This window comes from Loxodonta africana, unplaced genomic scaffold, assembly GCF_030014295.1.
Source record: "Loxodonta africana isolate mLoxAfr1 unplaced genomic scaffold, mLoxAfr1.hap2 scaffold_34, whole genome shotgun sequence".
In the NCBI taxonomy this organism is placed as follows: domain Eukaryota; kingdom Metazoa; phylum Chordata; class Mammalia; order Proboscidea; family Elephantidae; genus Loxodonta; species Loxodonta africana.
In genome coordinates this window covers 697362-711293 of record NW_026975055.1, presented here as the reverse complement: position 1 = coordinate 711293, position 13932 = coordinate 697362, and the positions used below count along the sequence as shown (strand labels likewise).

General features: G+C 38.6%; 1 protein-coding gene across 1 annotated transcript; it reads left to right on the top strand.

The window, feature by feature from the left end:
• Positions 1–1323: 1323 nt before the first annotated feature.
• Positions 1324–5328, top strand: LOC100674790 (olfactory receptor 14A16-like). Its single transcript, XM_023542702.2, has one exon. It carries the CDS (start codon positions 2214–2216, stop codon positions 3168–3170), a length of 957 nt encoding a protein of 318 aa, XP_023398470.2. The 5' UTR covers positions 1324–2213; the 3' UTR covers positions 3171–5328.
• Positions 5329–13932: the final 8604 nt, after the last annotated feature.

Sequence of the window (13932 nt, the reverse complement as noted above, 5' to 3'; positions counted from 1 at the left end):
ACTACTGCTTCTATAGGTTCTAAAACCAAAACCAAACCTGTTGCTGTGAAGGTGATTCCAACTCATAGTGACCCTTACAAATAACATCAACATTTTTGCTGAGCTTTTGAGTATTTACTTGCATAATGGTATTCAAAATGTAGGAAAGAAAGGAAAAAGTGAGATAGCAAACCCTCGGGTGCATAAATTATATCATGATCAAGACAAAAGGCATAACTTCCATATCGATGGTATTAAAAACAAACAAACCATTTGCCATTAAGTCAGTTCCCACTCATAGTGACCCTATAGGACAGAGTGGAACTGCTCCAATGGGTTTCCAAGGAGTGGCTGGTAGATTCGAACTGCCTACCTTGTGGTTATCATCCAAACGTTTAATCTCTGTGTCTCCAGGGCCCCATCAGTTGTATAGTTTGAGAAAAGCAAACGTGCATTCATTGAATAGATTAGATTAAGAATCCAAAATACTGGGCAAAATTATGGATATAGTTGGCATGGCCTCATAGTGGGATTCTGCACAGGTTACCTCCCCTGAATGTCACTTATGAATGTATCAATTAAACAGTTATACTAAGACATCAGTGTAGATTCCATTGTACAGTACAGCACTATGGATATATAAAGGAAGGAACAACTCTTCCTCTAAGACAAGTGGAAATGAAGACAAAAATAAGAGAGAAAGAGAGTATATTGGTGGAGAAACAAAGGAAATCTTTACTATTCTTAGCCTCGGAGATGATGGAGTAACCCACTGAGAAAGGAGAGAATGGGAAGAGTGGTGAGAGCTAAGGACAGCTGGGAAGAATGTGCTAGGAGAATAGCAAGGTGAAAAGGAAAGCTGACCAAGCAGTAATGAATAACAACACTTAATAAATGACTCCAAGAAATTTTATTGGCCTAGGTAATTAAGCAGGAAATTTGGCTGAAAACACCTGATTCACTGAACAAGCTCCTAGAAGCCAGCAGCAGCAACATTGTGGAATCGGCCTAGAAGACAAACACTTCTAAGACATGTGAAATGAATGTGAGTACTTTTTCTGCACAATTCAAATACTTCAGTTCTACTTTGAAGTGATCAGTAAATTTAGGGACAGGTTTTGATAAAATATAAAATGATAGAGAATAGAGGGTAGTTTTCTGTTGTCCATGTCCCTAATAAATTGCCCAAATATTTCTATCTAAGATATCTCAAATCCTTTCATAAGGTTTGACTCTAAGTGTCAGTGGTTGCTATCTATTTCAGATCATAAAGACAACTTTTTTTAAAGAACATAAAATATAATTGACATACATATATAAACCAAGTACATGCCAAATATTTTACTTAATTCATTAATGATTGACAGAATTAGATATCCAACTGATTCAGCATCAAAATGAAAATTTCACGTATAAAAGGCCAAACAAGCAAGGCTGAGAAAAATAACAAGTAGGTGCAAAACAGGTCTATCTACAGAGAAAATATGAATTACTCTCCACTAAAACAAAACTAATTTGTATTTCTAAGGACAATAATTTGCACTATTAACAGTTTAATACAACTTTCCCAATTGTAGGATAGCTCAAAGACAAATACAAAGATAACCCAGTGTCCTAGACAGGAAAATCAGTTTTTTCCCTATTTCAGAAGTTTTCACGATTTTTCCTGATACTGGCACAAAGAAGGGAGATGAAATGAGTAGTGAAAATGGTATTAGTTAAGTGTCTTCTTATCAAATAATTATGGTGATAATTTGTATATGCATTATTTAATTGAATCAAAAGAATGATCCAATGATAACGCTTACACAGTAGGTTGAATAAGGGTACTCAAAAAATGTATATGAGATCACAAAGCTTGTAAACAGCTGATCTAAAATTTGTACTCAGGACTGACTGGTCCCAAATTTGTGCACTTTCTCACTACATATTTCAATACAAGGTATATGAAATTCTATTTGAATTAGATGTGGAATATGGGCCTTAATCAACATAGAATGACAAGGTGGATGATTTGGACTTGACTGATAACCATTTTCAGTCATTCAGTTAATGGGATTATTTGTGTTCAATTACCTCCTGAAGACTTGGTGGTGTTACTCTTGTATGGCATGGAATACCTGCACATGTTTCAGAGAAAGTGAACCTGAGAAAGTAGAAGAGTAAACTCCCTTGACTAAATCACAAGTTGTTCATTTTATTTTTTTAGAGTCATTGATTAAACACCCAGAGAAATGAACAACTTCACCTCTGTGACCATGTTCTTCCTAATGGGGTTTTCTGATGTTCGGGAGATCCAGATCTCACATGCTGTGTTGTTTTTGCTGCTATACCTGGCAGCTGTACTGGGGAACGTTCTCATCATCACTCTCACAAGCAAGGATCATCGGCTCCACACCCCTATGTATTTCTTCCTGCAGAACTTGTCCTTTCTGGATCTCTGCCTCATTTCCATCACTGTTCCCAAATCCATCGCAAACTCTCTGGCTAATCACACCACCATCTCATTTCTCGGCTGTGTTTCACAGGTATTTTTCTTCTTCCTCTCAGCCACTACAGAAGTATCTCTACTCACAGTGATGTCTTATGACCGCTACGTTGCCATCTGCCACCCACTGAGGTATGAAGTCATCATGAGCCATGGAGCCTGTGTGCAGATGGCAGCTTCCTCATGGGTCAGTGGAGTTCTCAATGCAATTCTGCACACAGCTTCTACCTTCTCCATACCTGTGTGTGGGTCTCCTGAAGTTCATCAGTTCTTCTGTGATGTTCCACAACTGCTGTCCCTCGCCTGTTCTTATAATACTGTGGAATTAGTAGTCATTGTGCTCAGCCTGGTGTTAGATTTTGGCTGTTTTGTGTTTATTGATATCTCTTACATTCACATCTTCTCCACTGTTCTGAGAATCCCATCCAGAGAAGGCAGGTCTAGAGCTTTCTCCACGTGCTTGCCTCACCTCACTGTTGTGACTCTCTTTCTCTTTTCTGGTTTTTTTGCCTATTTACGACCTTTACCCAAATCTCCATCACCCTTGGATTTGCTGGTGTCGGTATTCTATACTACAGTGCCACCCATCATGAATCCCATCATCTACAGTCTGAGAAATAAGGATATGAAGATGGCATTAAAGAAACTTAAAGAGTGGGCATTGCCCTTCAAATTAGGAGAGTTAATGCCACATATATCATGATCTTTCAATCACTGACAGAATTGTCTGAATAATCTGGTTGCCTAGTCTGAAAATAATATTGGATATTTAAAGTAAGAACTACCATGAAAACTCTTTAAATTTCTATTAATGGGCACTGTCTATTAGTAGATGAAGTGAGTGGAAAAACCAGTAGTTCCATTTATAATTGGGCAGATATATGCTAACCTTGTATTTATCATGTTAATTGAAAAACAAACAATAAACAATTATTTTCCAGTTAGTTCTGACTCTTGGTGACTACATTTGTGGAGAGTACAACTGGGTCCATAAGGTTTTCAAGGCTGTGACCTTTCAGAACCTGATGTCTGGCCTTTCTTCGGAGGCCTCTGGGTGAGTTTAAACATTCGGCCTTTCAATTAGTTGTTGAGGACTTAACCATTTGGTGCAGTGGTTAAGAGCTATATCTGCTAACCAAAATGTTGGCAGTTTGAATCTACTGTTGGCTCCTTAGAAATCCTATGGGGCTGTTCTACTCAGTCTTATATGGTTGTTATGAGTCAGAATCTACTCGGCTGCAATGGGTTTGTACGATTTTTGTTTTTGTTTGTTTGCTGTTTTTTTTTTAAGACTCCTTATAGGGACACTTTTGAATTCGAACAATGCTTCATGACTTCTGGATATTCAACTCACTTATGATCATAACACTATTTCTCTATTCCTGATGTAGTGTTATACTTTCCTGCTCCAGTCATGAGATTACCTTTACTTAGATTTCTTCAGCCTAGTCCACTTTCTCCTGTTAGATGTTTTCTTAATACCATTTCCCTATCTATCGTAGAACTTACCTTAGTTGTAATTTGAGATTTATTTCTCTAAGGCTTTGTTATGTTTTTCTTCATTACACTGTGTGATCCTTGTGGACAGGGGCTGTATCTCTTATGTCTTGCTTAGTGTGTGGCCTAGAATAGAAATAAAGTGAGTATTTATTTAATATATTAATGGACAATATCTACGTCTTTTCCTGGTCCCACAAAACTTTTATTATTTCTTTATCATTAATCTGAGCTTAACCTGGAAACTCTGGTGGTGTAGTGGTTAAGTGCTACGGCTGCTAACCAAGAGGCTGGCAGTTCGAATCCACCAGGCGTTCCTTGGAAACTCTATGGGGCAGTTCTACTCTGTCCTATAAGGTAGCTATGAGTCGGAATCGACTCGATGGCAGTGGGTTTGGTTTTGGTTTTTGAGCTTAATCTATTATCTCTATATTTGTAATGGATTGAGTTCTAATTTATTCCAAAGGTAATGGATTATAATAAGTTCTGTGGTAGTTATGGACCTATGCACATATGTAGTTCACATGATCAGAAACTGTATTTTCCACATGGGCAAATAACTAATGTGTTTGTGCAATATAGAGAGATAAAGCATTTGTGTGATTGAGTGGATATGTATGCATTTTGTAGAAAAAAGTATTTACATGACTGTAAAATATACTGGCTCATGTTCAGGCAGTTGAAATGTACCATATACATGCATGTTGTGTAGCAAATGAACTGACCTCATCCGCTGCGAGAAGCCCCATTTATTCTACTTATATCCCCGCATGTTAGGCTTTTCTCAGTTTCGACTTGAGTGTCTCTTCCATCCAAAACCAAATAAAATTTAATGATGTATTTGTTGACATTATTGGGGATTTGCATTGGCAGAGTACTTTTCCTGGAAACGTGAACATCTTCAATCTTGCATATGGTAGTCAGAATGGTGCAAAAGTTGTGTAAGTCCTAATTTGCAGAACCGTAAATATATTACCTTACATGGACAAAAGGGACTTTGCTGATGTTATTAAGGTTAAGGACCTTAATATGGAAAATTATCCTGGGTTATCCAGGTGGGAACAACCTAATCCCATAAATTCTTAAAATCAAAGGAACTTTTTCAACAGAAGTCAGAAAACCAGATAGATGGCATTGTGAGAGGAACTTGACCAGCAACTGCTGTCTTTGAAGATTGCAGAAGGTGTCCATGATTCAAAAATACCCATGGCCTCTTGAATCTGAAAACTTTAAGGACACAATTTTTCCAGAAAAGAATGAATCCCATCAAAACCTTGATTTTAGCCCAGTGAGACTCAAGTTGAACTTCTGATCTTCTTTCTATTGGGTCACTATGAGTCGACTGTGACTCAGCAGGAACAGGTTTTTTTTTTGTTTTATTCACATATGTAAAAATTATAAATTTATATTTAATTAATATAAATTATAAACTAATTTGTTAAAATAAATTATAAATATTTATATGTTATATATCAGATAGATAATGCAAATATATTTATATGTAAACATATATATATATATATATAAAATCACTAATCATAGGCTGCGTAGAAAAAAATAGCTAGAAGGCTGTGCTCCAAAAATGCTAAAACTGGTTATGCTTCTCAGTGGTGAGATTATGAATAATTTGTATCATCTTTTTGCTTATCTATGATTTCTATTTATCTACAATAAACATTCATTTTTTACATAATCAAAAAAATTTCTGATCTTCTGAACTATAAGATTATAAATTTGTGTTATATTAAACCACTAAATCTGTGGTAACTTCTTACTGCAGCAAAAGAAAAGTAATACACTGCACAAAATTCAGTGCTTCATTATTATGCTATCATATTTGAGCTGCTATGCATTTGATAGAGATAAAAGGAGAAGACAGAAATATTGCTATATTATATCTGAAAATCTCAAAACACCTATTAACTGTAGAATGGATAAATTTTTGGCATCCCCCAAAAAGTCAACACTACTCAGCAATGGAAATGAAAAATCTACATCTATACAAAAATGGGCATAAGTCTCACAAATATAAAATTGAGAAAAAAAAAAAAAGCAAAGAAGGCTATAAGTTGTAGGATGTCACGTTTCATATAAAGATTAAAAACAGTCTCTATGCTGCCTGAGGTATGGGATAGATTCACCACAGGGCTTGTAAATAAAAAGAGGCATGAAAGGGGCTTCTAAGGTGCAGTATTTTTCTACTTCATGATTTGAATGCTGGTAACATGGATATAGGCAGTTTATAAAAATGCATCCAGCTGTATTCATATAATATGTTCAAGTTTCTACTTGTAATACATAGATTTTTTTTTTTTTACTGTACTTTAGGTGAAGGTTTACAGAACGAACTAGTTTCTCATTAAACAACTAGTACACATATTGTTTTATGACATTGGTTGCCAACCCCACGATGTGTCAACACTCTCCCTTTCTTGAACTTGGGTTTCCTGTTACCAGCTTTCCTGTTCCTTCCTGCCTTGACGTCCTTGCCCCTGGGCTGGTGTGCCCATTTAGTCTCATTTTGTTTTATGGGCCTGTCTAATCTTTGGCCGAAGGATGAACCTCAGCAGTGACTTCATTACTGAACTGAAAGGATGTCCTGGGGCCATATTCTTGGTTTTTTTTTTTTCCCAGTCTCTGTCAGAACAGTAAGTCTGTTTTTTTTGTTTGCTTGTGAGTCAGAATTTTGTTCTCCATTTTCCCCCAGCTCTGTCTGGGTGTGATCCTTGTCAGAGCAATTGGTGGTGGTAGCCAGTCACCATCTATACTCATTCTGGTATAGGATGTAGTACCTTGGTCCATTAGACATTTGGGCTAATCTTTCCCTTGTGTCTTTGGTTTTCTTCATTCCCCCTTTCTCCAGATGGAGTGAGACCAATGCAGTATCTTAGATGGCCGCTCGCAAGCTTTTAAGATACCAGGTGCTACTGACCAAAGTAGAATGTAGAACATTTTCTTTATAAACTACGTTATGCCAACTGAGCTAGATGTTCCCTGAGACCATGGTCACCACAGCCCTTTGTCCAGAAATTCGGTCCCTCAGGAAGTTTGGATGTGTCTATGGAGCTTCCATGACCTTGCCCTGAACAAGTTGTGTGACTTCCCTAGTATTGTGTACTGTCTCACCCTTCACAAAAGTTACCACTTATTTATTGTCCATTTAATGTTTTTCCATCACCACCCTTCCCCTTCCTTGTAACCATCAAAGGTTGTTTCTTTTTTGTGTATAAACCTTTTCATGAATTAAAAAAAAAATTATTGCACTTTAGCTGAAGATTATAGAGCAAACAAGTTTCCCATTAAACAATTAATTCTCATATTGTTTTTTGACATTGGTTGCCAACCCCATGACATGCCAACACTCTCCGCTTCTTGACCTTGGGCTCATCATTTCTAGCTTTCTATCCCCTCCTACCTTCTTTACTTTGTCCCTGGGCTGGTGAGCCCATTTAGTCTCATTTTGTTTTATGGGCCTGTCTAATTTTTAGCTGAAGGTTGAATCACAGGAGTGACTCCATTACCGAGCTATAGGGGTGTCTGGGGGCCATACTCTCAATGTTTCTTCAGTCTCTGTCAGACCAGTAAATCTGGTCCTTTTAAAAATTTTACGAGTTATAATTTTGTTCTACATTTTTCTCCAGATCTGTCCAGGACCCTCGAATGTGATCCTGTCAGAGCAGTCAATGGTGGTAACTGGGCACCATCTAGTTGTACTGGACTCAGTCTTGTGGAGGCTGTAGTAGTTGTGTTCCATTAGTCCTTTAGATTAATCTTTCCCTTGTGTCTTTGGTTTTGTTTTTTCTCTCTTTCTCTGGAGAGATTGAGACCAGTGGAGTATCTTAGATGGCAGCTCACGAGCTTTTAAGGCCCCAGACGTTGCTGACCAAAATAAAATGTAGGACATTTTTGTTTATAAACTATGTTATGCCAGTTGAGCTAGATGTTCAAGGAGACCATGGTTCCACATCCCTCTGCCCAACAATTTGGGTAATGAATAAGGAAGACCGAAGAAGAGTTGACGCCTTTGAATTGTGGTGTTGGCGAAGAATATTGAATATACCATGGACTGCCAAAAGAACGAACAAATCTATCTTAGAAGAAGTACAACCAGAATGCTCCTTAGAAGCAAGGATGGCGAGTCTGCATCTTACATACTTTGGACATGTTGTCAGGAGGGATGAGTCCCTGGAGAAGGAAATCATGCTTGGCAAAGTACAGGGTCTGTGGAAAAGAGCAAGGCCCTCAATGAGGTGGATTGACACAGTGGCTGCAACAATGAGCTCAAGCATAACAACGATTGTAAGGATGGCACAGGACTGGGCAGCGTTTCGTTCTGTTGTGCATAGAGTCACTACGAGTCAGAACTGACTCAATACACCTAACAACAACAACATATCCCTCATGAACACAGATGCAAAAATCCTCAGCAAAATTCTAGCCAATAGAATTCAACAACATATCAAAAAAATAATTCACCATAATCAAGTGGGATTCATACCAGGTATGCAGGGATGGTTCATTACTTGAAAAAAAAAAATTAATGTAATCCATCACATAAACAAAACAAAAGATAAGAATCACATGATTCTATCAATTGATGCAGAAAAGGCATTTGACAAAGTTCAACACTCATTCATGATAAAAACTCTCAGCAAAATAGGAATAGAAGGAAAATTCCTCAACATAATAAAGGGCATTTATGCAAAGGCAACAGCCAACATTACACTAAATGGAGAGAGCCTGAAAGCATTCCCCTTGAGACTGGGAACCAGAAAAGGATGCCCTTTATCACCGCTCTTATTCAACATTGTGCTGGAAGTCCTAGCCAGAGCAATTAGGCAAGACAAAGTAATAAAGGGCATCCAGATTGGCAAGGAAGAAGTAAAATTATCTCTATTTGCAGACGACACGATCTTATACACAGAAAACCCTAAGGAATCCTCCAGAAAACTACTGAAACTAATAGAAGAGTTCAGCAGAGTATCGGGATACAAGATAAACATACAAAAATCAGTTGGATTCCTCTACACTAACAAAAAGAACATCAAAGAGGAAATCACCAAATCAATACCATTTACTGCAGCCCACAGGAAGATAAAATACTTAGGAATAAATCTTACCGGAGATGTAAAACACATACAAAGAAAACTACAATACACTTCTGCAAGAAACCAAAAAGACCTACATAAGTGGGAAAACATACCTTGATCGTGGATAGGAAGGCTTAACATTATAAAAATGTCTGTTCTACCAAAAGCGATCTATACATTTGATGCAATTCCGACCCAAATTCCAATGACATTCTTTAATGAGATGGAGAAACAAATCATCAACTTCATATGGAAGGGAAAGAGGCCCCAGATAAGTAAAGCCTTGCTGAAAAAGAAGAACAAAGTGGGAGGCCTTACTCTACCTGATTTTAGAACGTATTATACCATCGCAGCAGTCAAAACAGCCTGGTACTGTTACAACAACTGATACGTAGACCAATGGAACAGAATTGAGAATCCAGACATAAATCCATCCACATACAAGCAGTGGATATTTGACAAAGGCCCCAAAACAGTTAAATGGGGAAAAGACAGTCATTTTAACAAATGGTGCTGGCATAACTGAATATACATCTGCAAAAAGATGAAACAAGACCCATACCTCACTCCATGCACAAAAAACTAACTCAAAATGGATCAAAGACTTAAATATAAAATCTAAAACCATAAAGATCATGGAAGAAAAAATAGGGACAATGTTAGGAGCCCTAATACATGACATAAACAGCATACAAATCATTATTAACAACGCAGAAGAAAAACTAGATAACTGTGAGCTCATAAAAATCAAACGCCTATGCTCATCCAAATACTTCACCAAAAGAGTAAAAAGATTACCTACAGACTGGGAAAAAGTTTTTAGCTATGACATTTCTGGTCAGCGCCTGTTCTCTAAAATCTACATGATACTGCAAAAACTCAACTGCAAAAATACAAATAACCCAATTAAAAAATGGGCAAAAGATATGAACAGACACTTCACTAATGAGGACATTCAGGTAGCCAACAGATAGATGAGGAAATGTTCATGATCATTAGCCAGTGGAGAAATGCAAATCAAAACTACAAGGAGATTCCATCTCAGTCCAACAAGGCTGGCATTAATCAAAAAAACACAAAACAGTAAATGTTGGAGAGGCTGTGGAGAGATTGGAAAACTTATACACTGATGTTGGGAATGGAAAATGGTACAACCACTTTGGAAATCATTTGGCACTTTCTTAAAAAGCTAGAAATAGGATTACCTTATGATCCAGCAATCCCACTCCTTGGAATATATTCTGGAGAAATAAGGGCCTTTACAGGAACAGATATATGCACACCCATGTTCATTGCAGCACTGTGTACAATAGCAAAAAGATGTAAGCAATCAAGGTGCCCAACAATGGATGAATGGATTAATAAATTATGGTATATTCATGTAATGGAATACTACATATCAATAAAGAACAGTGATGAATCTGTGAAACACTTCATAACATGGAGGAATCTGGAAGGCATTATGCTGAGTGAAATTAGTCAGATGCAAAAGGACAAATATTGTATAAGACCACCAGTATAAGAACTCAAGAAATAGTTTAAACAGAAAAGAAAATATTCTTTGATGGTTATGAGACGGGGGAGGGAGGGAGGATAGGAGAGCGGTATTCACTAATTAGATAGTAGATAAGAGCTACTTTAGGTGGCGGGAAAGATAACACACAATACAGACAAGGTCAGCATAACTGGACTAAACCAAAAGCAAAGAAGTTACCTGAATAAACGGAATGCTTCAAAGGCCAGCGCACCAGAGGTGAGGGTTTGGGGACCATGGTTTCAGAGGACATATAAGTCAATTGGCATATAAAATCTATTAAGAAAACATTCTGCTTCGCACCTTGAAGACAGGAGTCTGGGGTCTTAAATGCTAGCAAGCGTCCATCTAAGATGCATCAATTGGTCTCAACCCACCTGGATCAAAGGAGAATGAAGAACACCAAGTAATCACGAGCCCAAAAGATAGAAAGGGCCACATAAACCAGAGTCTACATCAGCCTGAGACCAGAGGAAGTAGATGGTTTCCAGCTACAACTGATGCTGCCCTGACAGGGAACACAACAGAGAACCTCTGAGGGAGCAGGGAAGCAGTGGGATGCAGACCCCAAATTCTCGTAAAAAGACCACACTTAATGGTCTGACTGAGAGTAGAAGGACCCCGGTGGTCATGGCCCCCAGACCTTCTATTGGCCCAGGATAAGAACCATTCCCAAAGCCAACTCTTCAGACAGGGATTGGACTGGACAATGGGTTGGAGAGGGATGCTGGTGAGGAGTGAGCTTCTTGGATCAGGTGGACACTGGAGACTATGTTGGCATCTCCTGCCTGGAGGGGAGATGAGAGGGTAGAGATGGTTAGATTCTGGCAAAATAAACAAAAAAAAAGAGAGAGTGGAGGGAGGGAGCAGGTTGTCTCATTAGTGGGCGAGCAATTGGGTATATGTGGCAAGTTTTTGTTTGAGAGACTGACTTGATTTGTAAACTTTCACTTAAAGCACAATAAAATTAAAAAAAAAAATGGAGAAAAAAAAAAAAAAACACTAGAGAGCCCAAAATGAATTGATAGCTTTCCAGTTACAAGAGCTGCAAAGTAGAGGCGGTAATGATAGAATCCTGACCAAGGGATAGGCTGAAACAAATACACCCAAAAATGAGCTAGTCTGCAACTAGTGTAAGAAGCCCAGACATTTTAAACTGGCTTTTTTTTTTTTTTTAAACTTAAGAATAAACAAAGGGTTACTTCTTCAGCACCTCCATTACCTTCACAGTGATGGTGCTTCAAGGATTTAGGGATTTTCACCATGGTTCCTCTCAACAGTTGGGAGGAGACAACACTCCATGAAAATGGGGAGGCTCATACCTTCCTGACTGACAGAGATGTTGCCGTGTCAGTATAAATCTCACTTGTTTATGAAAACCTCTTCCTTGGAGTAACAAAACTTCTAAAATTGTGCGAATTTCAAAAATGAACAACAAATTTTGCCTCACTCAGAGCCAGTACCAATATTTTTAGAATTCACCGAAGATTTACACCCTTTTGCCCTCAGCAATGATACTCAGGTTAATTTATTAGGGCAAGATTTGTTATTCCAGTGGTGATGCCATATACTGACGGTGGAGAAATTCTATTAAACTTTCCTCCATTAGATGACTCATTTACTGAAAGAAAAGTAGAGGATGCTCTATGCTTTATTCACAGGCATGAAGTAGAAAGAACTCCGGAACAAACTCAGGCAGAAAAAAAGGAATTAGAACAACACCTGCTGGACTCTGGGCAAGAACAACCACAGATGTAGGAAAAGTCTTGTAAGCTGAACTTATTCAGGTTCAGATAGACACTTCTAAACCCCTAATTAAAATAGCTCAGTGTCTATTAAAACCTGGAGCTTTAGCAGGGCTAGAACTTATATTCCAATATTTTCTACATCAGGGTTTAATTATACCATGCACTAATACTTGCAACACTCCTATTTTCTAGTAAAAATACCAAACAATAGAGGGTGGAGATTCATGTAAGATTTGAGAGCTATAAATAAGATTACAGTACTTAGGTTCCCTGTGGTTCTCAATCTTTACTTGGCCCAGGTAGTAAGTGATGATATATTCTTTACAGTTGTAGATCTCTGTAACACTTTCTTTATTATACCTGTTTGTTGGGATAGTCAGTACTTGCTTTTGCCTAGAAAAAAAAAAAGTATATATATGGGAACAGTTCTCCCAGAGGGTTAACTGAAAGTCCTACTAGTTTTCACAAGTATTACATTCAGACTTAGTTCTATTTTAATTTAAATAAAACAAAAACAGCAACAAAAAACCCATTGTCATCCAATCTATTCTGACCCATAGCAATGCTATAGGACAGAGTAGAACGTTCCCATAGAACAGTTTCCAAGGAATGCGTAGTGAATTCAAACTGTCAACCTTTCAGTTAGCAGCCAAGTGCTTAACCACTGCACCACAGGGCCCTAATTTAAATATGGATCAGTGTTATTGCAATACATAGATGGTCTTATAATTTGTCCCACATCTGTACAGGATAAAGACAGTATTTTATTATTACAACATGTAGCCATTACAGGGCACAAGGCTTCCAAAGAAAACCCCAGTTTGCTCAAAACCAAAAACCAAACCCATTGCCATAGAGCTGATTCCAACCCATAGCAGCCCTATAGGACGGAGTAGAACTGCCCCATAAGGTTTCCAAGGAGCAGCTGCTGGATTCAAACTGCCAACCACTTGGTTAGCAACAGAATGCTTAACCACTGCACCACAATTTTCTCAACCTACTATTAAATATTTGGGGCTGCTTACTTCAGCTGAAGGTATTTATGCAGATTCAAAAAGAAAGGAACTGAGAGGTGGGGACAAGATGTCTGACAAGGTAGAAGCTACCTCGGATCCCTCTTGCAACAAAGACTCAGAAAAACAAGTGAATCAATCACATACATGACAATCTACGAACCCTGACCATCAAACACAGATCTAAAGAGTTGACCTGAGTGACAGAGACTGAGAACGAACAACCACGGGGAAGCAGCGACTGTTCTCGGAGCCTGGAGCCAGCGTCCCAGTCAGAAAACCTTGGTGCTGGGCTTCGGACTGGGCGCAGGGGAACTGAGCATGGCATCCTGAGATGGCGCAAGCACGGGATGCAGCCCTAGCCCCAAGAAGTGACCTTAGGGGAAGCCCAGCCAGTGCACGCAGGCAGCGCAGCAATGCGGCTGACAGGAGGAGAAGCCACTGGGAGGCAGCAACTGGTTTTGGAGCCTGGAGTGCGGCGTCCAAGCCGGGGAACATTGGCTTTGGGCTTTGGACTGGGAGTGGAGGAACTGACCACGGCTTCTGAGACAGCACAAGCACAGGACTCGGGCCTGACCCTCGG

What these genes read in the sequence shown, in the direction of transcription:
- LOC100674790 (XM_023542702.2), top strand. Translation starts at nt 2,214, where the DNA reads ATGAACAACTTCACCTCTGTGACCATGTTCTTCCTAATGGGGTTTTCT.